Source organism: Pomacea canaliculata, linkage group LG1, assembly GCF_003073045.1.
Source record: "Pomacea canaliculata isolate SZHN2017 linkage group LG1, ASM307304v1, whole genome shotgun sequence".
NCBI lineage: Eukaryota > Metazoa > Mollusca > Gastropoda > Architaenioglossa > Ampullariidae > Pomacea > Pomacea canaliculata.
In genome coordinates, this window is record NC_037590.1 from 26225660 (window position 1) to 26250003 (window position 24344).

General features: G+C 38.9%; 1 protein-coding gene and 1 long non-coding RNA gene across 2 annotated transcripts in view; one reads left to right on the forward strand and one right to left on the reverse strand.

Moving 5' to 3' along the window:
* LOC112576553 (supervillin-like) overlaps positions 1–24344 on the reverse strand; it is a 56738-nt gene that overhangs the window by 24375 nt on the left and 8019 nt on the right. Inside the window, 12 exon segments of the mRNA XM_025259104.1 lie at positions 812–968; positions 1936–2081; positions 6158–6305; positions 8308–8444; positions 8942–9088; positions 10148–10308; positions 10460–10630; positions 10632–10683; positions 12527–12622; positions 14016–14075; positions 14948–15198; positions 15875–16054. Of these exon segments, the coding sequence (XP_025114889.1) occupies positions 812–968; positions 1936–2081; positions 6158–6305; positions 8308–8444; positions 8942–9088; positions 10148–10308; positions 10460–10630; positions 10632–10683; positions 12527–12622; positions 14016–14075; positions 14948–15198; positions 15875–16054 (1706 nt within the window).
* Positions 18823–22823, forward strand: LOC112576567. Its single transcript, XR_003101870.1, has 3 exons — positions 18823–19083; positions 19480–19586; positions 22082–22823. It is a non-coding gene; the product is annotated as an uncharacterized LOC112576567 (long non-coding RNA).

Genomic DNA, 24344 nt, shown 5'->3' on the forward strand with positions numbered 1-24344 from the left:
GAAAAGAAGACCAGTAATAAGAATCAAAAACAAGCAGGAACTCACAATCCACCTTCCAGGAGAGAATATCCTGAAAACAGACAGCTTCATGTATCTGGGGATCATTGTCAACAAGGATGGTGGAGCGGATGATTACCTCAAAAGCCGCATCAACAAGGCCAGGCATGCTTTCAATAGCCTACGCCCCATCTGGAACTCCCGAGCATTATCCTTCAACACCAATGTGAAGGCTGTCCTACTGTATGGTTCTGAAACCTGGAGACTGACAAACACCATCAACAACAAACTCCTTTACAAACCTATGTCTACACCATATTCTGGGAATAAGATGGCCTGAAAAGATCTTCAACAGCAGCCTGTGGAAAAGAACCAACCAGAATGCCACTAGCCAAGACGTGACAAAGCGCAAATGGGGCTGGATGGGACAAACCCTGCGCAAACCAGCTGACACCATTGCCAGGCAGGCACTTGATTGGAATCCTCAGGAGAAGAGTGTTGGGAGACCAAAGCAGACTTGGAAAAGAACAGTAGAAAGTGAGGCAAGGGACATCGGAAACACATGTGCCCAACTGAAAGGAGCTGCCCAAAACAAGGTCCGCTAGCGAGGTGTTGTTGCGGCCCTATGCTCCTCAAGGAGTAACAAGGTCTTAACTAAAACTAAACTTCTGGATCACCATCAGCTTTCCCTGCTTACAAGGAATCCAGGTTATGCAGACTAATGGCTTATAAATAACACACACATCTGCCTTCTATTTGTCTACAGTATTTCAAAATTATCATGGCTAATTTTTTATCACTTAAGATTACTCACTGTGAAGAGGGCACATAGGACTGATAACACATTCTGAGTAGTCATATCCTTTTTCCCACAATTTCTTGGCCAGTGCCATGCCTTGTTTCCGGTGCTCCATGTTCACTGCTTTGCCTTGCCATACATAGAACTCCGAGCCGAAGTCAAATATGATCACCTTCAAATTAAAAAATACAGACATTTCATGATTATCATAAAATGATAACTCCTTGACACAGATGAAAGTATTCTATGAAGTTTACAGAAATTCCTACACATTGTTTCCGAGATTTAATATTCTCTTATTCAGCAGTTAGTGACCTCTAGCTAGTGACAATTGAGTAGATGATTTCTGGTTGATGACCTACTTAGCCTCAAGGGCCAAAACTCCTCCCACCCATCCAGCAGCTTAAATAAATTTTATTATTATGTCACAGCCAATTAGAGACATCAACCTTCAGGATCTCATCCTTTGCTGGGAAACATTGGTGGCCTAAAGGAGGCTGCAGAGACAAATATAAATCAAAGGAAAGAGGTTTTAAGCTAAAGGGGGAAAAGCAAGTAAAGACAAAAGGATAAAAAAATTAGTGAATAAGACAAACAATTTTACTTTAAAAGAATGAAAGTAAAAGGATCATGCAGTGAGGAAGAAATAAGGGCGGCAAGGAGAGGAAGGGCAAGAAAGCACTATCCATCAGCAAAGTTCAGTTGCTAATGCATTTTGTGCTATGAGCACATCAACTCAAACTATGTTCAACATAAATTACTTAATGTGAGTAAATAGAAATGGTACCAATAACCCTCACTATTATTGGATCTGTAAAACCACTGGTTGTGTTAATATCTAGTGGCATCAAAATTTGACATAAGAGAACAAACTAAGCTTAACCTTGAATGCTCTGAATTAACTGTAAGACCTTGCCTTCTGTACCATATTTTCCATAAACCAGACCATTGAACAGGGAGAGCAGATGAAATTAATAAATCATTTTTAGAACTATGTAAATATGGAACACTGTTGCTCGAGACAAATATGCAGCTTGTGTAAAGCAAAACAAACAAACAAAAAAAAAATCCCTTTATAGATTTAAGTTATGATAACAGTTTCTCACATTGCAAAATCAAAACTTTAGGGCAATCCTTACCTCTTTCTCTTGCAACATCTCATAACGTGGAATTGATCCCCAGTACTGGTGATACGGCTGAAGTGTATTGTCAACAAGACGGTAGACCATATTAGTTTTGATGATGGAACTCTCATAAAGCTCATCTTCTTCATCTGGTCCGCAAGCTTAACCACACATATAAACAAGAAGATTACCCAGAAATTCTTCTTTCAGGCACATGAAGCATGAATATTAAAGAATTTAAAACTTGAAATAAAGTCTGTTCCAGATCGTTTACACACATATACTCATGAATGCAAAGTGTTGTTGAGAAAAATTTAAAATAGATTATTTTATTTGTGGAAGTCCTGATGCTAAGTCAATGCTATTGAACTTTATCAAGAAAGTGCAAAGGACACCCTCTTTGTTCAGCTTAATAATGTCCCTACATGACAGGTGTGAAGGTTTCAACATCTTTGAAACCAGGAACAGTAAAGACTCATCTTTGTTGCTTGAGCTTTATGCCATGCCAGGAACTAAGTCTCTAGATGGTGAGAGATGGTAACAATATGTCAAAAGGGTATTTGTTTTGAATGCCATGCCAAAAACTAAGGCTATATCACAGAAACAAAAAGTAATCTTAACTTTAAAAGTTTAGGGACAAAACCCCTGCAGCGATATAACCCTAACATTCTTTAAAAGGCCAACGCAAGAAGTAAAAGAGTGGGTAAAGCGTAAGAAGGAGTGGTGAAGCCCAAAAAGGCCACCAACAAACCAAAAAACCAAAAGATAAACAGTTAACAGGACATAAATTTCTTTAATCTGATGGTAACATCCTATCCTCCTTAAAAATGTACAGATTGCTGCCAATGGGACAGACCTGAACAAGGAAAAGAAAGAATTATCTGCAAAAAACTGCTGGCGGATACCATGGAGCTCAGGACAATCGTAACATGTACCACACTCTAAAACTGCCTTTACACAATGGACAACTGACAAATGGTGGTTGTTCACCTCATAAGAGGTGTCCTTGCATGGCATAGGTGTGTCCTAACTTTAATCTAGCAAAGACCACGTCCTCCCGCCTCACAGGATGGCACGAGGGGTGGGGGGGGGGGAATTAGTGTTTTACGCCGTGCCAGCAACTGAGGCTATATTACGGCAAGGCAGTCAGCCCTGTAAACAGATGCCACGTGCAGAGAAAGAACAACGATGAACTGCAGCCAGTCCTCAGGTATTTGGTGACAGACTAACCGTTTGTACAGGATGGCACGGAAGAAGGGAAGAGTGGCATACAATTTATTTTGGCTCAGAGAGTCCCAGTGGCATTGAAATGTAGGCCGAGAAGTTTGATGATACCAGCCATTGTAATTTGCCAGGAAACTGACACGCAGTCTTGGCAGCCAGGTGTGCTCGAACATTGCCCGAGATACCAGCATGTCCAGGAGCCCAAATAAAAACAATGTCCTTGTTACGATGAATGAGTGCTGTATGAACTGCATGAAACGGGACCATGAGAGGGTGGTCAAAATCATTGGAAAGAAGAGCTTGGAGGGCAGAAAGAGAGTCTCAAATAATCAAGACGTGCTCCAAAGAGTGGTGAACGTGCTGCCAGGTTAGCAAGTTCTGTAGTAAAAATAAAGCAGCCCTACACCGGTCGGACTGAAGCAGCCCGTTGCAGTTGGCAGGAGGGAACTGCTGCCGCAGCAACATGGCCACCACTTGGGATTTTGGAGCCATCTGTAAAGAAGTTCCTGAAAGCACTGGAGAAAAATGAGGTCACTAGTGTCCTCTAGTAGGACTCTCAAGTAGAGCCATAGATGATGGATCCATAGTCTAGTTTGGAGTGGACCAGGGCACGATACAGATGAAGCAGGTCTGTGCGGTCTGTCCCCCCAGCTGACATGGCCAACTACTCATAGAATTTCCAAGGCTTTCTGAAAAGAAAGGCTTAGAGATTTGATGAGACAGAAAAGACAGTCTACAGTCAAAGATGACCCCAAGAAATTTTACTTCCTGGACCACTTTGAGTACCAAGCCATTGACAGAAATAGATGGGTTTGGAAACATACTTCGCAGTTTACAAAAGTGGATGCATACTGACTTTGTAGGAGAAAATTTGAAGCCATTTTTTTCACCCATCTTTGTACAGCGTTTACACACAACTGAAGCCGGCGTTCGAGGCATCTGGTAAAGATCGGCCTCGAATGCAGAGAGCAAAATCATCTACATAAAAGGTCTCCAAACCTGGACATACAGATTTCAAGACTGAATCTATTTTGATGTTAAAAAGAGTTGGTGAAAGAATGCCCACTTTCCTGTTCCTGAGGATCAGACAGGATAGACCCTACTCGAACTTGAAAGAGACAGTGAGAAAGAAAATTCTTGATGAAGAGTGGCATATGACCCCGGAAGCCAAGAGAATGAAGGTCCAACAGAATACTTTGTTTCCAGGTATTGTCGTACGCCTTCTCCAAATCAAAAAACACTCCTAAAACATGTTCTTTGCCAACAAATGCATCCCTGACAAAAGTTTCAACACAGACCAAATGATCCAAGGTGCTGCGGTATCGTCAGAAGCCACACTGCAGGTTGGAAAGTAGACTTTAAGACTTGAGATGCCAGGCGAGGCAGGCATTCACCATGTGTTCTCGAGTTTTGCACAGAAAACTAGTAAGAGCGACAGAACGGTAATAGTTGGGATCAGAAAGATCCTTGCCAGGTTTTGGGACAGGCATGACTGCTTCTCTCCACGATGGAGGGAAACAGCCAGACACCCAAATAAAGTTAAAGATGTCTATAAACAGAAGGAGAGCTACCTGTGGAAGATGAGTCAGCAACTGATAAGAAATGTTGTCTGGGCCCGGTGCGGAGTCCTTGCACTTCTGAAAGTCCTGCTGCACTTCAGAGACCGCGAAGGGTAAATTGTAGTTTTTTGAGTTATCTAAAGAAAAGTCAAAGCCAGAAGATTCCTGAACAGACTTCAGGCGCTGGAAATATGGAGAATAGTGAACAATGAAGAGTTTTGAACAATGGTGGATGCCAAAGAATCAGCAACATCTCTTGCCTCTGTTAGACAGTCTCCAACCTGCAGGTGTCCTATCAAGCCAGCCTGAAACCTTTATCTTCCTCATGGTCGCCCACACTGCTTGGGAGGATGGTGGGATGGGGAAGGTGATGCTAAACGTCACTCATCTACATCCATCCCCTGCTCGACAAAAGAAGTAAAACAATTTGAAACAGGGACTGATGTTGCAGTTGTGGCATTCCCAAATGTTTTCTGCTTCATGGTAATTTTTTCTGGTGATTTTGTTTTTGTTTTTGTGTTGTCTGTCTGCAGTGTGGTATTCTTGTTCCTTGTTTCTTGTTGCATGCTTGTGGCTTGCAGTGTTTCTGACTGGTGAAGGGGGATGCTTGGACTGTGATTCTTGTGTAGTTTGAGTTTTTGTGATGACTAGGCGCCACCACTGCCTGTAGAAGGAGGAGGCATAGACTGAAGGACAGGGACCTCAGAAGAGACCCATGTCATATCCCTCAGGATAGATATAGAGGTTGATGGTTGTCTTGCAACGGCTGCTGAGTAGGAATTGGAGCTTGCAGCAGAAGATGCTTCTTAAGAGCCACCCACTACATGATGGCGAGCATGGGCATAAGAGACGGCAGATTCTGCATGTACGTACTGAATGTCTGCCTCTTCCTTTATAGAAGAATATAGACGAAATTTTGCTTCAGGCAAGGGTTAAAAAAGGAAAAGCATAAGAAAAAGGGGTGGGACAGATTAGCCACTCAGCCACAGAAAGGCTGGGTTCTCACCCCTAGCACGAAAAGCCAGGCTCACAAGGGCAAGGTATGATGGAAAAGGAAGAGGAGAGAGACCGGTAGAGATAGGAAAGATAAAAATGTAGGGTTGAAAAAGAGTATAGGTGAAAGGACTTGCAAGATAAGGAAAGAACAGTTGAAGTGAGTAGGATGGGCCAGCTCAGTCACCCATCCAGATGCTGGGTGTTAACCCTGGCATGAGAAACCAGGCCCACGGGGGCAAACAGACAAAAGAAAGACTGGTGTAGATCTACAGACAGGAAATATAAAACAGAAGGGTAAAAGGGGAAGAGTGTGTTGAGAAAAAGGAATAAAAGATGAGACTGATGTGGGTAAGCTCAGTCATCCAGCTAGAGAGATGCTGGGTGTTCATTCCTGACAGGGGCACATGGCAACAGCTGAACCCAGTAATTATCACCTCTTGCCCTCATTAGCAACATACCCTGAACCTCTTTCACTCCTCCAAGAGATGCCCAAAAGATCTTCCCAGCACCCAAGTGATCCTTTGCTTGTTCTATAGATGCAACAGGGGTTGTTTCCCTGAAGCAAAGGTCTTTCTTTTGCTGAATGATAATAGCGATTTCTGCAGCCTGCCAATGAAAGAAAAAAAAAAATGTCGTCATTTATTAGAAACTGAAATCTCTTTATAAGATATTTCATGGCTGTAGCAATTAATAATGGAAGAATTGTAAAGATTTTAACATGATTCTTGTTCTTCAAGATTTATCAGATGACATGACACTTAAGAGTTACCACACTTTAGCTGCTTTTCAACCACACAAATTTTCTCCCTTGCATTAGCATCTCTGAACCATCAGTGACACTTGTTAACCACTGGGGTTTGGCTATAACTATATGACCAAGCTGATAGAACTGCTGCTATTTTTTTTTGCCAGCCAAGGCGATATAAGAGGGAAAGAAGTGAAAGCTTCTTTGCCATGTCATCTGGTAACTCTCCAAAACAATAAGGTCGCTATGTGATCACCCTAGTTACCCAGTGGCTCGGTGTTTCATTGGCCTAAACCTGAGTTGGGGGAAAATAAGATAGTCTGCATAACGTTCTCATGGCATTCAGATGCTAACACCTCTCCTATTGAAGGGTAGTGCTGAACCAACACATCAAAGGGTAGTACAGAAATCGATTCCTACAGCTCAATGGATTCAGCGGTCATCAGAAGCCAAAGTGTGTCACTGCTTTTCAGATATCTTGGCATGTTGCCTGTAGCTAGCATCACTTTTGCTTGGTGTTAATTACCTTGTTTGCAGGATTAAATAGAAAGAAAAAGGCACATAAAGAAACAAGCACCAATCATTTCTAGTTCTAAGCAGTGAGTAGATTTGATGATGAAAATGATCTTATAAACATCATATATAGATGACAACAGTAATTTTCGTTGCAAGTTACTGTCATAACCACACAGTCGTATGTGCTCTTTTGCTTTATCAAAAACACAATGGGTTTTCAAGGCTTTCCTGCTATTACAACACACAAATATTATATTCAAATTAAGCAAACAAATTATCTCTTTAAATTCTTACAGTTACTGTGGTATAGTGATATATATATATGAAAAGTCACAAATATCCCTCCCAATAATGGGCACAATCTTAGTAACTTGTTAACTGGATGTGAATAAAGAGTCGAATCAATTTTAATATTAACTGAGATTACCTCCCCTGTGTTTTACACTTCTATTCTTGTAAGAGCAATTTTGTGAGAAGTCCATTGCAATAAAAAGTTTTAAACGCTCTCTGTACAACTCGGAGCTTTCTCTTCTGTAGGCCCTTCATAGACCAGAGGCTCTGATGAGGTCTTTGTTGTCAAGCCTGCCTTAACCAAGAATTCGCCTTTGCTAGAAGTGTCTCTCTTCAATGGTGTCTTGGCAAAGGATTGGGTTTCACTGCAGTGTGAAAGTTACTCAGCCACTGGTATGACTATATCACTTACTGGCTGATTGACTGTTTTATATATACTTTCTTTAGCTTCCCTGGCACCTATATAAGCAATGCACTGAATGCATGGGACACATGGAAACTTTCAGGAAAACTATCTGAACACTGCTTTCACGTCCGTGTATTTTCTAAGCTGTCTAGCACTCAAACAGTGCAAGACGTATGGAAATAAAAACTTACCAATGCACTACACTATGAGCAAGGATTATTTTACAAACAGATCAAATACATATCATATTTTTTGATAGGCCAATTATACATTGATCAAGCTAAGGAAGAACTAGCTGTGCAATATGCCTAATACTGGTGTGTATGTTTATGTGAACATACAAGCATATCAAAATCATTCTGTTAATATTTTCAATTGGTAAACCAATCTGAGCTATCAAAAACAAATGAATGTAGGCATATGGGGATGAGGTATAATGCAATTACTCCACATCAGCCCTTAAATGATTTCAATAATTTTTTTCTTTTCTTTGTCTTTAAAAACCTCTAAATTATGTTTCAGGACCTGGGCCATCAAGTGGACATGTGGTGATTAGTGAGCAGTGACTGCTTCAGAAAAATATATAAATACACCAAACAGCGTTATTAGAAAACTGACAGGGTTTAGTTAATCATGTAAAATATGCTTACCTTTGCTTTTTCAATGATATTGCTATATTGCCCTATCCAATTAATGACATTCTTTGGAGTGATGAGAATGTAGCAATCTCCTGCATTTATAGATTTCGCTAAAGGTGCCACGAGTCTTGTTTGAACATTTCTCCGACCTATCAAAAGACATGGTTCCATATTCAACAAGTTTTAAAATGTGCCACAGATAGATGGGCTTTAAACAATGCCAGAACGTAAAATAGGGTTTGTTAAGTCCATATGGTTCTATAAGAACTAGAGTATACAAAACAATATAAAATCTTGCACATGCATAGTACACACTTATACCTTAGAACCTCATACCTTACACTTTACTTTGTTCAACCAATATTTGAAAAACATGCTACTGTACTAACACCAAACAGTGAATAACTTTTATGTATTTTTTTAATTCTAAATGATTGTGAAAAGTACAGTTCTTATCATATGTATTGCCCTTGTGAAAAGTAAGTTTTGGTCTTGACCTTTTGGAGGAGCAGCATTTGGGAGCAAATATCTAAGCCACAACTAAACACTTGAGTAATGCTGTAATTGTTGTAGATATTGCTTAAACAAGGAGTCTTTTAAGACTATTCAATCAGCTAAAATTAAGATGTAAAGCTGCATTTCCAACCTTTCACATGAAGAAGCATGAGATCACAAAATGGATTGTGACGAGCACCTAATGCTGCTGGAAAGATAGAGGGTTCAGTTTTACGCAGTTCCACTTTGCTGAAGTTTTCGATGCTTGCCAGTCCCGCTCGTGCTGCTTCATGAGCCACTTCATGAAACATGCATAAGAGACCAGGAATCATCATACACACATCAATAATTTTAAAGATAATATTTGTACTTGTATGCCAAGATTTGGGGCTAAAATGACACTTGGACCATAGCTTGCAACCGCTCAGTATTGCTGATAATGTTTGGACATTAACAGATAGCATCCACATGTAGAATTTCTTACAGCCACTATTTTGCAAGGTCAGGGTTCAGCCTGTTCTGCACCCACTGTTGTCTAGCTGGTAACTCATTTAGGAAGGTACTAATTATTAATGCTCCTGTACTTCTTATGAATTTGGAAAAATACTTCTCAATGAGAGTTGTAATAAATGAGAATTTCTGAGCCAAGCTGCTTGTGAAAGTAATGTTTTAATTTCAAATTATTTGAAGAGGTGTAACTTCTAAGTTATCTAAACTTTGCAATAATTTTCATGAGCCTTAATAAGTGACATCCTAGGAATTCTCTTTCTGTGTTCCAAAAAATAGATATTGTTTTAGGTGGAATGCATTGTATGTGACCATTGCTTCAAAATGGCATTGGGAAAAATGTGACAAACTTCACAATGCTGTGGAGTATTTACTGATTTTTCCCTTTTAGAACAGTCTTACAGGAGTTTTAAAAGAATGATAGAATTTTGTTTATGCAAATGGCATGAAAGTAAAAACTTTTTCTAATATATACATATATGAATAATAGGCTGTAAAGTTTTGTTTTAAAAAAAATATTATAGTTTATTTTTTAAAATCATTAAAATCACATTTTCCACCCATCCTTCAAAATAAAATTTTGTTTAACACAAATTACAATGAAAACATGACTGTTTAAAAGCAGATATATCAATGTCATCCTCAAAAGCTTAAATAACCTTTATAAATAATCAGACATAAACCAAATATAAAACAGTGGTAGTAACATAAAGTTCCCATTAGATCCCATTTTGCGGCAATGGTTGTAATAGCACCTATGCATATCCATAGCACATTTTTCAAAACTGTTAAGTCAAAGCCAGGAAGGTTTATAAAGGTTTATGACAAACTACTAAAAGGTTCTACTTACAGCCCTCTATTTTCAACCTCCGCAGTTCTTTCTTAACCACACCACTGGTAACTTGGACATATGCTGTCTGAACTTCAACAAACTGTGTCACTGTTTTTAATGGATTGTGTCCGCTTGCCTTTTTCTTCCTTAATGGTCGAATTTTGCGCACAGTCTGCAGACTATCAAACGGTACAGTCAATCAGAAAAGCATTCTCAAAAGTCTTTCATTACGTTTTTAAAAGTAGTCAGTATGGTCTGTTTCATGCAAATGACTTTCTGTACTTAATGTTCAAGTAAAAAATACATAAAATAATAAAATCTCCTACTCACATGTCACTAGACTCAACAAAGATATTGTTAAAATCATCTATGTTGAGGTCCACTTTATCTGCAATGTCTGTTATTTCTTTTGTTGCAAAGAACTGATTGATCTCTTCATCATTCACTACTGGAACTTCAATGTGTATGGCCTTCTGTATTCTCGTTCCCACTTTCAAAATCAGAACCTTCTCTACTATTACCACACTCTTCCAATTTCTTGATAACTGATGGACCTAGAAAAGAAAAATTCTGGTAATTCAAAAGGTAGTTGATGAGGCAATACTTTTATGCTTTTTCTCAAAGTGATATCATTCACACCACTAGCGAAAAATAAAAACAATACTTCTTAATGTTTCAAAGTGATAACTGCACTGAATTTACATTAAGCTGTTGAACTAATATTCAGTGATACAATCAGCCTTAATCACCAAAGTTTCATTTCTGGCTAGCAGCAGACAAAATGGATAAGCAAGAAAACCATTATATATCAACAATCTCAAAAGCTAATGAGATTGAAGAGGGCACTAGACATGAGATTGAGACCAGAACAAGCAGGGTTTCACCAGGATAGGTCATGAACTGACCTCATAGCCACCCTCCCTATCAGCTGCTGGCTTGGCCTAAAACACCAATTCCCCATTTTCGATGAGGGGTGGGAAGGGGAGTATTGCATGCTGCTGACAGCCACAAATCTGACTACAGCAAAGACCCTAAAACTTCCAGCTGAAGACTGACACCATCCTTCAAAACAATCAGGCTAGAAACAGTAAACCGGCAGACCTACCAGTCCTACAAGAAGAGCTATACACAGTGTGAAGAAAGGAAAGTCACAAGAGTTTGATAATATACCAGCTGAGTTGCCCAAGCAGGGTGGGGTTAGTTTAGTCCTTGTTACTCCTTGAAGAGCATAGGGCCGCAACAACACTTCACAAGAGTAGAAGATGAGGTGATGATAGTTATGTAGGTGGAACAAGTCTTCAAGCATTTACTAGTACCTTTCCACAATGCAGTTATGAATATCTGTCTTGTCCTCATCTCATATTCCAAGAGGCCAGTAATACTGGGATTGGTTTTCTTCTGATACTGGACTGTGAATGCTTTGTTCTATCCTTACCTCATGTTCCCACAAACCAGTAAACTGGGTTCCCAATGATCTTTCCCTTTATCTGTCTGCCAAACCAGGATTTAACCATGTAAGTTTCAGTAGAACATCGACAACATAGGTACCCTGAAGCTCTACTAGCAGCCTCGCACTTGCAAGTCCAGTTGCAATCATTTAACATAGCTTAGATGGTAACCAGGCACTTGCATATCCAGTTATGAGCTTTTAGAATGCAACTTAAATGGTGCTCTGCTGATCTTTTCATACTAACAAAGAGTTCTGTATTGCTATTTTTCCTCACTACTTCCCGAGCTGGGAGTGGGTAAGTTGCATGCCTGTTGCTGACTATGAGTAATGGGAAATCAGGGTTTGATTCCAGAAAAGAAGCATGAGAAATGATGAGTGTTCCTAAAAATATACAAATACTAAATGATATAAAGTTTAAAGGGTTTTCGAAGAATCATATAACTGATATTTTCTAAAACTATTAAACATCTTCATGAACATGAGGACTTTATTTCTGAAAGTAAATCTACACACAAGAAGGTCGGTTGGTCGGTTGATTTAGTAGGAAAGTGCTTCTGCCTTGCAGTGATTTATCACTATGGAGGGAGAAGGAGGGTGTAGGAAACTGGAGTACCTGCAGAAAACCCCTGACCCCCAGGGGTTAGTATGTGAACAGGTGTTACATACAGAAAGTGTCCCAAAACAAGATCTGAACCCTGAGTAGCTCATTGCAGTGGTGGCAAGCGAGTGTTTTAATCACTAAACTACCGGGTGCCCCTATTCACAAAAGAAGGCAAGTGCTTAGACCTAGAAATAGGTTATAAATTTAAGAAAAATTGGTGGTGAAACTCCTAAATTAAAAAATAGTCTTCTCCCATAATGTACAATATACAAACTGTAATTTAACATTTCATGCAATAAAACAGCTAATCATGATAAAACAAAAGGAGATGCACTGACATGCTTACCAGCAATTATATCTTTTGGCAGTGGTATCTTGCAAAGGAATTCTTTGACTGGAGTACTAGGGGAGGAAACTGGAGAGCTGCAGTTTGAACTGTAATCTGGTTATGTTGCAGAAGACCGTACCAGGCATGTACAGAACATGCAGAGAATGTAAGTCATAAAATCATTTTGATCATACACTAACAATAAAAACATAAGCATGAAACCATGAATTTTCCCACCAAAAGATTACAGACTGGGATTTAATTTTGCAACTCACAACCATCAGAAAGCTTGTAATTTTTTGTGAGTTTTGTTTTTTTGTTTTTTTTTTTAAACTTCACATATTTTATGAAATTTTTGTGAAGGCTTCTTAATCATTAATTAGCATCTTAACCCACATCTTTACACAAAAGACATTTGACATGGAGAGTAGCAGAACTGCAGCCCAGTTACTGAGAGTATAAATCAAGCACAAGCACTGATCTATATCTTAGCCAATGAGATAGGAAAATGTGTTAATTAGGCATATCATGACATCATGATTTTTGGTGTCTTTCTGAGCATAAGTCATTTGTCCCTTGAATGGTACTGGTCACTAGGGGGAGAACATGGAGAGATGCAGCAGCTGAGAAGGGGTCCTACATTGTTTTGGGCAATGGTAAGAATGTCTTGCACAGGTCATATTAAGCATATCCTGCACAGTCTGCTCCTTTGTGTTCTTTCTCTGGCTAATGCAGCCTGGCCACCCTCCAAGGTACCTTGAAGGACAGTTTTCAACATGTTTTGCCATGTGACATGGCAAAACCAAACCAGCTTATGCTGCTTTAATATTGCAAATAGGGATTCCTAGTGTCCTTTGAGTGTGGCAAATGTGCTTCATACAAAGACATTGGTTGTATGTTCTCTATACAATATCTTCACATAGTTGTACAAATTATACTTTGTATACAGCATGATCATTTTTGTAGGAATCTCAAAAACTGTTTCTGTTTTAGAGAATTATGCAACTTTGCAATAAGAATCTTTGCTGGCCTGTTGTGTTGAATTTATAGCAGCATTTTGTAAGTAGATAGGTGAGCAGTTAGGATGTAAAATTTACAGGGTGCAAAATGTTTTCTAATGATTGAGTAAAGCTCAATGCAAGATATCACTTTCCCAAATTTGGTTCTTTTCCGCTCTTGAGATACATACGTACATCACCATACTGAGAAAGAGATCAATGTTACAGACATCAGGATTGTACATGAATATGTTTATGCTGTGAAGATCTCTGCCAATGAGAGAGCTGGCATTGTACTTCAATTAAGTGTACCTGTGAATAAAGGCGACATCACTTTTTTTATATGGTGATGTTTGTAGGTGCAAGTCTTAAGAATAAAGGAGGGGAACATATTTGGGAAAATTTTATTTTGCACTGAGCTTCATCCAATTATGAGATCAAAATTTGCATGAAATCTTCCCTATACTACCCATTTTCAGGTAAAGCAAAAGATAACTGCTGATACTAACCTAACTTCATCAAGTCTTGTTTTGACGCTCGTAGCTTGGCTACAAGTGGACTCTCCACAGCTGAAACATACATATACTTTACTTTTCATACTCTTTGACCCTGAAAAGAATACAGTGCACTTTGATCTACTTGATTACTGTTTTGTAAAAGATATGCATTTCCTGCATTCTGAAACTGAATGTGATGGAGGCTACGAAAAAAGTTACTAGTTTTAAAAGCTTTAATAACTATAAAGTGTTTTACCTGTAGTGCAAATGAAACATCAGTTTAACCATTACGACAACTCACAAGCTTTATCTCACCTGTGACTAAAGTTTAGATATGATACAACTGTTTTTCCATTTGACGTTAAAAAGGTATATTTTTGAAATGTGATATTTTGAATTCTGATATTACATACAGGTGAACCTTAGTATCAGAAGGTACTTTCCAGAAAACTGTTCCCATAATGAATATTCCATAAAAGGATACATATTTCCATTATTATTACCTCATTCTGGAATATCTAAATCCTTCTGATCCATTTCCTTAAATAGTATTTACAAATTTTTTAACATACAGACATCAAATAGATCAGTTTAATATAACAAAATAAACAGCAATTACTTTGTAATTAATCCCCAAATAAAATACAAATTTAGGTTTTCAGAAAAATGCTATGCCCTTGTGAAGACAAGTGATCAGTTTGGTTGCACAAATAACACCTTTTGGGGGTTTTTGGATTAGCTTATGCATCATGTTTATACACAATTTGATTTTTCAGATCTAACTTTCAGCACCTCATTTCTTAAAGCTAGACCTAATGGTTTTAATACCTGAGTTGGATATTAAAAGACCTTGATTTCTTACATCAGGAATTTATAAACTTAAGTGTTTTCAAGGTCGACTGTAAATGCAATTTATACAGACTTTTTATCTGCAGTTATCTTACCACTAGCAACTTTTGAAATCTTGCTGGCCACAGCAAACTGCTTAGCATCAGTCTCTTCTATACGTTCACGCCAGGTTTCTGAAGATGCTTCTAGCTGTGAAAGACGAGAAGCTATTGTGGCTGGTTGGACTATTGGTAAATCCTGTTTTTCGTTTTTCTGATTGAAAGTAGGCATCCCCATTTCTGCAATTTTTTCTCTGGAAGCTCGTTTTTTCCAGTTCTCTTCACCACTGACTTTTAGCTGGTTCAGCCTTTTAAAAAAAAGTGTTCATGAATACACTAGAAAACAGGCATAAACATACACACAAAAAATGAAAGCAGAAAGGTCCCATATTTTTCTGCATAAAACAGAACTTTTCCTGGCAGGCAAATATTTTGAGCAAAATGTTCAATCCCCCTGTATTGTTTGTTTTACACAGAGGTATGTTTACATTAAACAAGATCATATTTTTATATTTTCTGATTTGTATGCTGTTAAAATAATAAAAAAGATTTGTGATCCTTCAGGAAAATATATGGCATCTCAGTACTATCCTTACATGGCTTTAGACACTCTGTAACAATTAAAAGAAGTATCTTGCATGCCATAAGATTTTTTTACAGCAAGTCTTGAATAAAGAAAAAGTTCCCAAAACTAGGACTGTTACTCAGTAATGAAGTCAATGGATTTGAAAAAATAGTTCACAGGTTCATAAAGGCACAAAAATTACAGTTTTCTTTCAACGTACTACACCCTTCAGCTTCTTTTATAAGGCAGGAATATTTAACAAGTTATTACTGTTAATAAATGTAGAATATAGCTGTTAAATTTTCATTTGTCTCCAATCTATTTTGTAAATAGTGTTTTAAGTACCTTCACGTTAAGGACAAATTTAGCAACTTAGCAAATTTTTTAACTCATACATCTAACGCTATGAAAAAGCCTACCTGTCTGCAATGGATCCACCTGATACATTAGTGATTCCATACGTGGTAGCAGATGACTCAGCCTCCTTCATCTCATCAGGAGTGATTGGTTGAGTCAGGTGACGACCCTCATATTTAAATTTGCGCTTGGACTGTGAGGATTGATCATGTGTCAATTCTAAAGCAGGCTGAGTGAGGTATCTGCAAGTATATTTTGCTATATAGATTTGAAGCTCTGCAAAACATTTGTAATGCAGAACATGTATTAATGTAAGAAATCTATGAGTGAATATTTTTATGTCAACATGTGAACTGCATGTGCAAAAACATTTTACTTAGTTTTTATACAACTAAACTGTTTCATCTAAACCTTAACTAAACAAGCACCATTGCATGCAACACACTTGGTTTTTTTTTGTGTCAAAATAGGCAATCTTTCCTAACCAGCTTTCTAGCAGCTTATGAAAATAAAATTGTACAATACAGCTAACATTTACAAGAGATAAAACATACTTCAATGTACTTTCACTTGCATATAAGCTCTCAGTGTCAGAAATTTGTTATGATATCTATTCTAGGAAATGACACCATCTGTTCATATTTACTAGCTTTTAAAAGCTTCAAACTTCACTTACACCAATTTACTATTAGACTAAAAACCCTCCCAGTTGCATTCATTTAACCAGTGATTGGTATCAGCTGACTAATGGTTATGCTGGTCTGTCTGTACTGGTAACTAGGGGGAAACAGTTGAATAGATGCAGGCTTGCCACTTAGCCTATATTGAGCAGAACAATCTGTCTACCCCCTTAGGTCTAGAAGCCAGTTTTTCCTCTCACCATCTTGTTGTTGATCTCCCTCTGATGTATCACCAAAGGATGGTCTCAGAATGTCATGGCAGCTCTCATAGCTGAACAAGACCAGCTCACATCATTTGACTTTCAAAAATGGGTTCTGGTGTTCTATGAGTGTGGTGACCATGTTCTGTACAAATGTCACTGGTTTTATGCTCCTGCATGAGATCTTGGTAGCCCACCATATATTTAGTGGTCTTACAACATTCTGTGTAAGAAATTTAGGGTAGCCTTTTCAGGCACCACTTATTCTCATATGCCTGGATCATTCTCTATCAGCAAGAGTCACATTTCACATCTGCAAATCAATGATTGAAACTACGAGGGACTTGCACAGTCTGTAGAAGGTGGCAAATCTGACAGTGCTGCTCTAGCAGAATCCTGTCCAGTCTAGGCAATGCCATAAGTAGATGTTTACCATGGAGTTGCTATCTTTGGAAAAGGTGGCACTCCAAACTTTTCACCTCTTCAGCTTATATAGATTTCTATTTTGTCATTGATCGTGAGTGTTGGTCTCCATTCTGTATGCCTTCAAACTGTCAGTCTACTGGTAAGGTCTCGCAGTTCATTGCTGGTACTTGCCATCAGACTGATGTCATTGGCAAAGTGTATATTGTGTATGGTCCTCCCACTGATGGAAATGGAAGTGTGATGGGTATAAAGCATTTCTCATATATGTTCTCTAAAAAAACAGTTGTGAAGAGTATAGGCAAAACAGGACATCCTTGAAGGACACCTATAGTCATGTGAAAGAAATCTCCCATTTCAGTCTTTAGCAATACTGCATTCGTTGAGCTCTTGTACACAGCTTCAATGACATGAACAAAGCCCTGCATCTATTCTTTGCTTTAGCAAAGAACAGTAATGAATGCATTTGGGTACATCATTGCAAAGCTACAATAGAAGGGCTGGATACATGTTTTATGCATGTATGTGACTTAGCTTCAACACTTTTCTGTGGATTGCACTACTTTCAAGCTTGAATCTTGTGAATGGATGGGAATATTGTTTATGCAGGTTTGGGAAATAATAAATTTGGCCCAATCATTTAACACTGCAGCCTAAACACCATCACACATTTGCATTCTGCAAGGAGCTGAACAAAAGTCAAAGAAAAATGTTAATGCTTTTGTGGCTGGATATCATCAGCAAGTGCATAATGATATGTAAGATAAGCAGCAAAAAATATGTTAGTATAAGTTTTTGAACCTGCCAGTTCTCATTTTTCAATTATTTTGAACATCCAGGAAACAACATATCTCACCCATGAATTTGTTTTTCTTTTGTTATTTTTCTTATAACCCTAATAACTCCTTTGAGCTACTCCATGCTGACCATAAATACTATAAACCCTCATCGCCTGCATGCCTACACAAGGTAGAAAACCACAGGTTTTAAGAACATAATTTTGCTTCTACTATCTGATAACCAAGTAATCAATTCTTTCAATGTTAGCTAGTCAATGTTATTAAAGATTCAGTTGAACTTCAGTACTGGAAAGTAAAATGTTCCAGAAATCATTCCAGTAATCAATATTCCAATAAGAGGTGTCCTACTTCAATTAATCTTATGGGTGTAATTCAGATCTCAGTCTGAAATACATGAATCCTACATAGCCACTGCTCGAAAATAACGTTTATAGCACACAATACATACATATATCAAACAAGTCAGCATAACATAAATGAGGGTAAACAGACATTGATGAACCCCTGAATAAAAGTTTGTGTAGCTCAGGAAAATGTCATACATTTATTTAGTCGAGTAATGGAGTCTCCTAGCTCAGAAACTGTTTTCTTACTGGGACCATTTTTATTTTGAATTCGATTTTTCATATATAATTTTTGGACCTTTATTTTTAAATAGACACCAGTTGGTTCCAATAGCGATATAGGGTATTAAAAACTTCGATTTCTTATAAGCAGATGTGCATATTTGGGGTTTCCAACACTAATGTTTCACTATATATATAAAAAAGGACTTAGTGACGGTGTGTTCTACCTCAACCTTGCAGCTTCCATGGCCAACGGCGTAGTCTGAAATATGCTAATTGAACAAGCAATAAATACAATAAGTTCAACAAATATATATATAGCTTTAAAGCTAGCAGGTTACCGTTCTCTCCCCTTGAATCCTAACCAAAATAAGTTTCCCCTCCCTGACTTGGCGGAGCCCGAACTGTAGACGATTTTTGTGGCTGGGCGGTACAGACTAGTAGTGTCCCTTAGCGGAAACTAACAACGGCCAGCTGACGACCGTTGTCACCACCGCCTGCACCATCTCTCCAAGTCTGTGACTGCGACACTACCTTTTTAAATAACTGCATGCCCCTCACACGCGCACTATCAGTACGGATTTGGCAAGACCTTGTTTCTTGTAAGAATTCTTTTTCGAATACCAACTCTAGGCAGGACTTCGAAAACAAGACACGGTCACCGCTATTTACCGTGAATTTCGGACTAAAAGCCGCGACTTTCCCCAGCTTTAAACCCTGCGGCTTGTTTGCAGATTTTTCAGATTCCGATTAATTTTTCGATGAGCTCCATATTTAAGTGTTAATTATTAACGTTGTTACAGTGTTCACGTTGTTATAATGTTAACTTTTCACATTTTAAAATCAAAGCCGCATACAACTGAAGGATTAAGATCAGTTGTTGAAGTACACGCCCCCTCATAAAAAGAATAAAAATATTTGTGGGTGCAGTTCAGATACAGGTGCGCTCAATGTACTGAAATTTACGGTATACTGAATATTAACTTCTATGTCACTAGTTCCACGGACAGTCGCCTCGCTCGTGCACCGGTCAAGGCGCAAGAGTGGTACGTGCTAAGTGGAGGGAAGCAAAGCGCTGCGCAGTTCTGCACTGTGTCCCAAACAGGTACTCCCTACAAATATATATTGATCTGATGCATGTTGGTGGTCACTGAACAGCTAAGATGCAATATACAGGCACCAGTGATTTAGTACTCTGTTGAATATATATATATATTGCTCTTTGTCGACGCATTGGTCATGTTTTGATGACACTTAAAATAAAACTGACATGCAAAGAAGAGGAGTAGAGTGGGAAGAATGTATTTTTAACTGCACACATAGAAAAAGTCCCATGTAATTTTGCCACACTTGATCTTCTGTACTCTTAAAGTGTTCATGTTTAAAAAACTCTAACGTACAGAATTAGCCGTCCAAAATATGTAATAGTTTAACCTCTACAATTGGTGAACCATATTTTACTGCATTTTAGTAATGGTTTAGATGATGCAGATTTGTTATTATACTGCTCAAAATAATGGAAAGGCCAGTTGTATAGTATGGTCCCTTATTTTTCTGTTGATAGTCAATCACAATTAATACACAGACAATAACATAGAATCAACATTTCATTATTCATTAAAGGAAACATCATTAAATTTCATTGAAACAAATCTCTTGAACAATAAGAATTTCAGCTTGGACTGACACAACCTGTGTTTTAAAAATTTAGAAAAGTGATATACCAGACAAAAAGAAAGTCAATGCTGTGTGTCCATTATTAGCCTGAATGCAGGCAAGGCCATCGCTGTCTTATGGACTGAACCAATGAGTCCCTTGAGAAATTGCCTGCCACTCTTGCTGAAGAAACTGGTACAGAGGTCAACTGGTGGGGGTGGTTGACTTTCAGTTACTAGCCCAGGAAATCCCACAGATGTTCGATGGGATTCAGATCTGTAGAACAGGCCAGCCAGTTCACGCTGCTGACTTTGTGCTGCTTTGGTTAGTAATTGATGATACTGGCCCTGTGCAGTCTGACATTGTCATCATGAAGAACTGTGCTTGGTTTAATGATCTGTAGTGATAGCAGTACCAGAAACTGTGAAATATTATCTCTGTGTGTCACACCTGTCAGGTTGACTTGTACCAAATTGAAGGAAGGGGGTTGTTCTGTAGGCTGTCTCCATCCCACCCACACACCATGATAGATCCACCACTGTACTGATCACCCTTCACCACAGTGGGAGTGTGGTAAAGCTTTCCCTATTGTCTCCAAACAAGCCATTATTAAAGGACCTGGCAAAGTGAGATTCATCAGTGGAGAGGACTGTGGCCCACTTTCCATGCCAGATGGTGCTGTGCCTATGCCAGATGGGCAATGCAGGTGTCAAAACAGGCAGATGAAAAGAAGAAAGATTGCTCTCCCTGAGTCTGTTGTGAACCATTTGTCCACTGACAGTTACATTGGCAGCTGCTTGCAGCTGTCCCTTGAATGTGCTGGCATTGCCTGTTCTCTGTCTTAGAGCCAACAGAACAATGAACCTGTCCTGATGTCTGGTAGTTGACCATGGGTATTCAGGGCATCTTCATCCTGCAGCACTTCCTGCTGTATTGTAGCAGTCTCGTAGAGTTTGAATGATAAAGTGAGCAACTCCCAATTTGCAGTCAATTTCTCAAACACCTATGCACTCCTGCAGTATGTAATAACCCTCCCTTGGTTAATAGTACTTAATAATCATCTCTGAGGCCTCATGCCTGAAATATATGAAGGTGGGCTTTATACTGTTTTGAGCAGTATATTTCATGAGAACTCTTAGTAGGTCACAACTAGACAGTCATAATCATTTTTTGTTATGTGCAATGCCAAACAGCATTAGTTTATATGTGAAGATTAACAATTCAGAGATACTAATAAAATGTTTACTAATATATATACAGTACCATATCTCAGTCCTATGTGCAATCTCACGAATCACAGTAACCACAGCAGACATGACAAATGAGGCTTAAGCAGTGTGGCCACAAAAAGTAGCATAACAAAAGTAGGTAGGTAAATAAAAGACCATGTCCCCTATCTAGTGTCCACATACAGTATAAACCACAATCCGCAGCCTCATAGCACACAAGCAGGAAAACACAGTTCTAAGTAGTACATCCCACAGCACCTGCTGTGTATTGGAATGATGAATGAGTCCCAGCAAACAAAAAGGCACTGATCAACAAAGGTCAAACAGAACTAAAGCCTGTGTACTGCATTGATCACAAAGTCTTCCCATCAAAAAGGTACCAAAGCCATCAACCCAGAAGAGGCAACACATTTATTTTATTTTTAAATGAAAGCCATTTTATAAACAAAACAGAATCTCTCCATTTGTTTATTTTCTTAAAAATTACAGAAAAAGTTAGGTGAAATGTTTTGAACTCATGTGAAATCATCATAATAGTAAAGTTTCCTTAGCAATGTTTTTCTCCAAACTCCAAACTTTTCACCTCATTGTTTACACTCTTTTAGGCAAAACTCTTGGAAGAGCGCTCGATCGCACACACACTCATTATAATTTTTGGAAAGGTATGTGGTACTAAGCATTTTTGTGAACCAAGTTATATCTCTGCCATTTCTAGGAACAGATTTCACTGGAGGGAGCTACCTGATTTTTCCATTCAGCCAATGAGCCACACCAATACCAGGTACAGGAACAGCAGTAATCTGTGGGACAACATCTGTGGGACTATGGTGTCCACTTAGGGAGTTGTATATAAGAGTTGATATACCTTCTTACAAGCAGATTTTGAACAGACTGAAGAGAGACTGCTGAGGAGAATATTAACTGGCAACAAGTGAGGTCAGCACAAGCCGTGAACGGAGGAATGAATCCGAAGTTGAGAAAAAATTGTTCCCAACTGAGATAAGTGGCTCTAGGAGAGTAAGTGAGCTCCTGCAACCCTGCAGTCCATAAAGGTAACTAACAACAATGTGCCCTGTTATACATTTGAACACGTTGCTGACACGTCTGGCAGCTGGTGGTGTACCCAAACAGCATTGAAACGTTTTATAAAGTTTTACAAAAAGTTTTCGGGAAACGCTAGAGTTATGTTTGTAGTAAATGTTTTTTAAATGTAATTTAAACGTCTAGCAAAAATATTTTTTGTTCTCGCTGTCATGCGGTAACTTAAATGGGGAAGTAACAATCGCAGCAATTAAGGTTTAGGGTGGTTTGTTGACAAGCCCGAGGGCCCTTAGGCAGGGAAAGCATGAACCTATGCACAGACACATCTACGGCGATGGAACTGAGTTTTTTTGTTTTTTGTTTTTTTTTGCTTCATGTTGAATACGATTGTTCCACAAGAACAGGCTGGGCCGATCTAGGAGCAGGGATGGGCAAGCTACTTTTAATTTGTAGCCGGCTAGGCTACAGCTACTTTTTTTCAAAACGTAGCCAGCTTACAATTTTCCAAAACGTAGCCAGCTACTTTGGGCTACTTTTAAATGTAGCCAGCTTCTTTGGCTTCTTTTGGCTACTTTTAAAAGCGTGATGTTATAACAAGTTAGCTGTAGTCAGCTGGCTGTAGCAACATACACAAACATGCTAACACAAGAACTGGTTTTATATACGTTGACCTTTATTCTGATCTGAGACCACCAAAAACTCCATATTAACAACAAAATGCAAAGGTATAAAACAAACTTTTGACTTAGTGCTGATAATTTGTGAATACTGTTAAACAAATCTACATGCTTTCAGTCCTTCATGGAATTGAACTTGACCAGAACTTTGGCTCGAAGTTGCTGTCTGTCCCCTAGTGCGCAGCTTTGTCATGATAAGTCCTGCCAGACTGAACTATCTCTCAACCGCAGCACTGCTTGGCAAGACGGTGTTGGTGCGCAAATAGAGTTGTTTGATCGTGGGCTATTTGTCCAGTTCATTGACAATCGAGACATCAGGAAGGTAGTTGTCTCAGGAGTGCCGGTAACTTCTTCATAAATGATGAAGTCTGCCTGTTCAGCTGAGCATGAAGAAGGACAGGTTGCATTCCAACAGGTAATCAAGGACGGCGGAATTGACGTCTGCTTTGCTGACGGTACTCTCGTGTTCCACTTTGAAGAGCTTCGAGACAGAGGGTTCGCTGACGTTTCCAAGTCTTGAGTCAACTGCTAGCAAGCAGTGGATGTTTCCTCTAAAATAAACACATGAAAATGAACAAAATTTTAGAAGTCCATTCACAATCACAGCAAGTTTCTACCAAGCTAGTCATATTAATTACTAGCATTAAATATAAAATCTTCAAGCCACCATACTGTTCACGTCCTCCATGCTCTTTTCATATTTGATTAGTCGTCGCCCCAGCGGTATTGAAACCCTTACCTTTCCACAATCTTTACAACATGTACACCCTCTATTCCAAAAGCAGACAAGCAGAAGAATGAACATCGATGAAAATCTCAACGAACTTACCTGCAAGTGCGTTCTCAAATTAAACGCCGACGTCTTGTTCGTTGAGTACTTCGTGCTGCTTCTTGCATTTGAAACTATATCCACATTTTGTGGCTTCGCAAAATGTAAAAAATTTCAAATAAGGCTGGAAATTGATGGGTACGTCCATCTTCGTTTTTCAAATCGCTCCCGCCACATGGACGACAAGTACTTGCGGTTACTGAGCGTGCGAGACACGTGGTGTCTGGCTGTCAACACACCGAGCAGTGAGAGCAGTGGCTGTCGTCGTCTTGCTGACACGCTGTCGACGAATGGTCGTGAAAGTAGCCAACATGTAGCCAAGCTACAGCTACTTTCTAAAATGTAGCTACGGCTACAAGCTACTTTTTTTTAATTTGTAGCCGGCTACGCTACAAGCTACAAAATTTGTAGCCAGCTACAGTAGCTGTAGC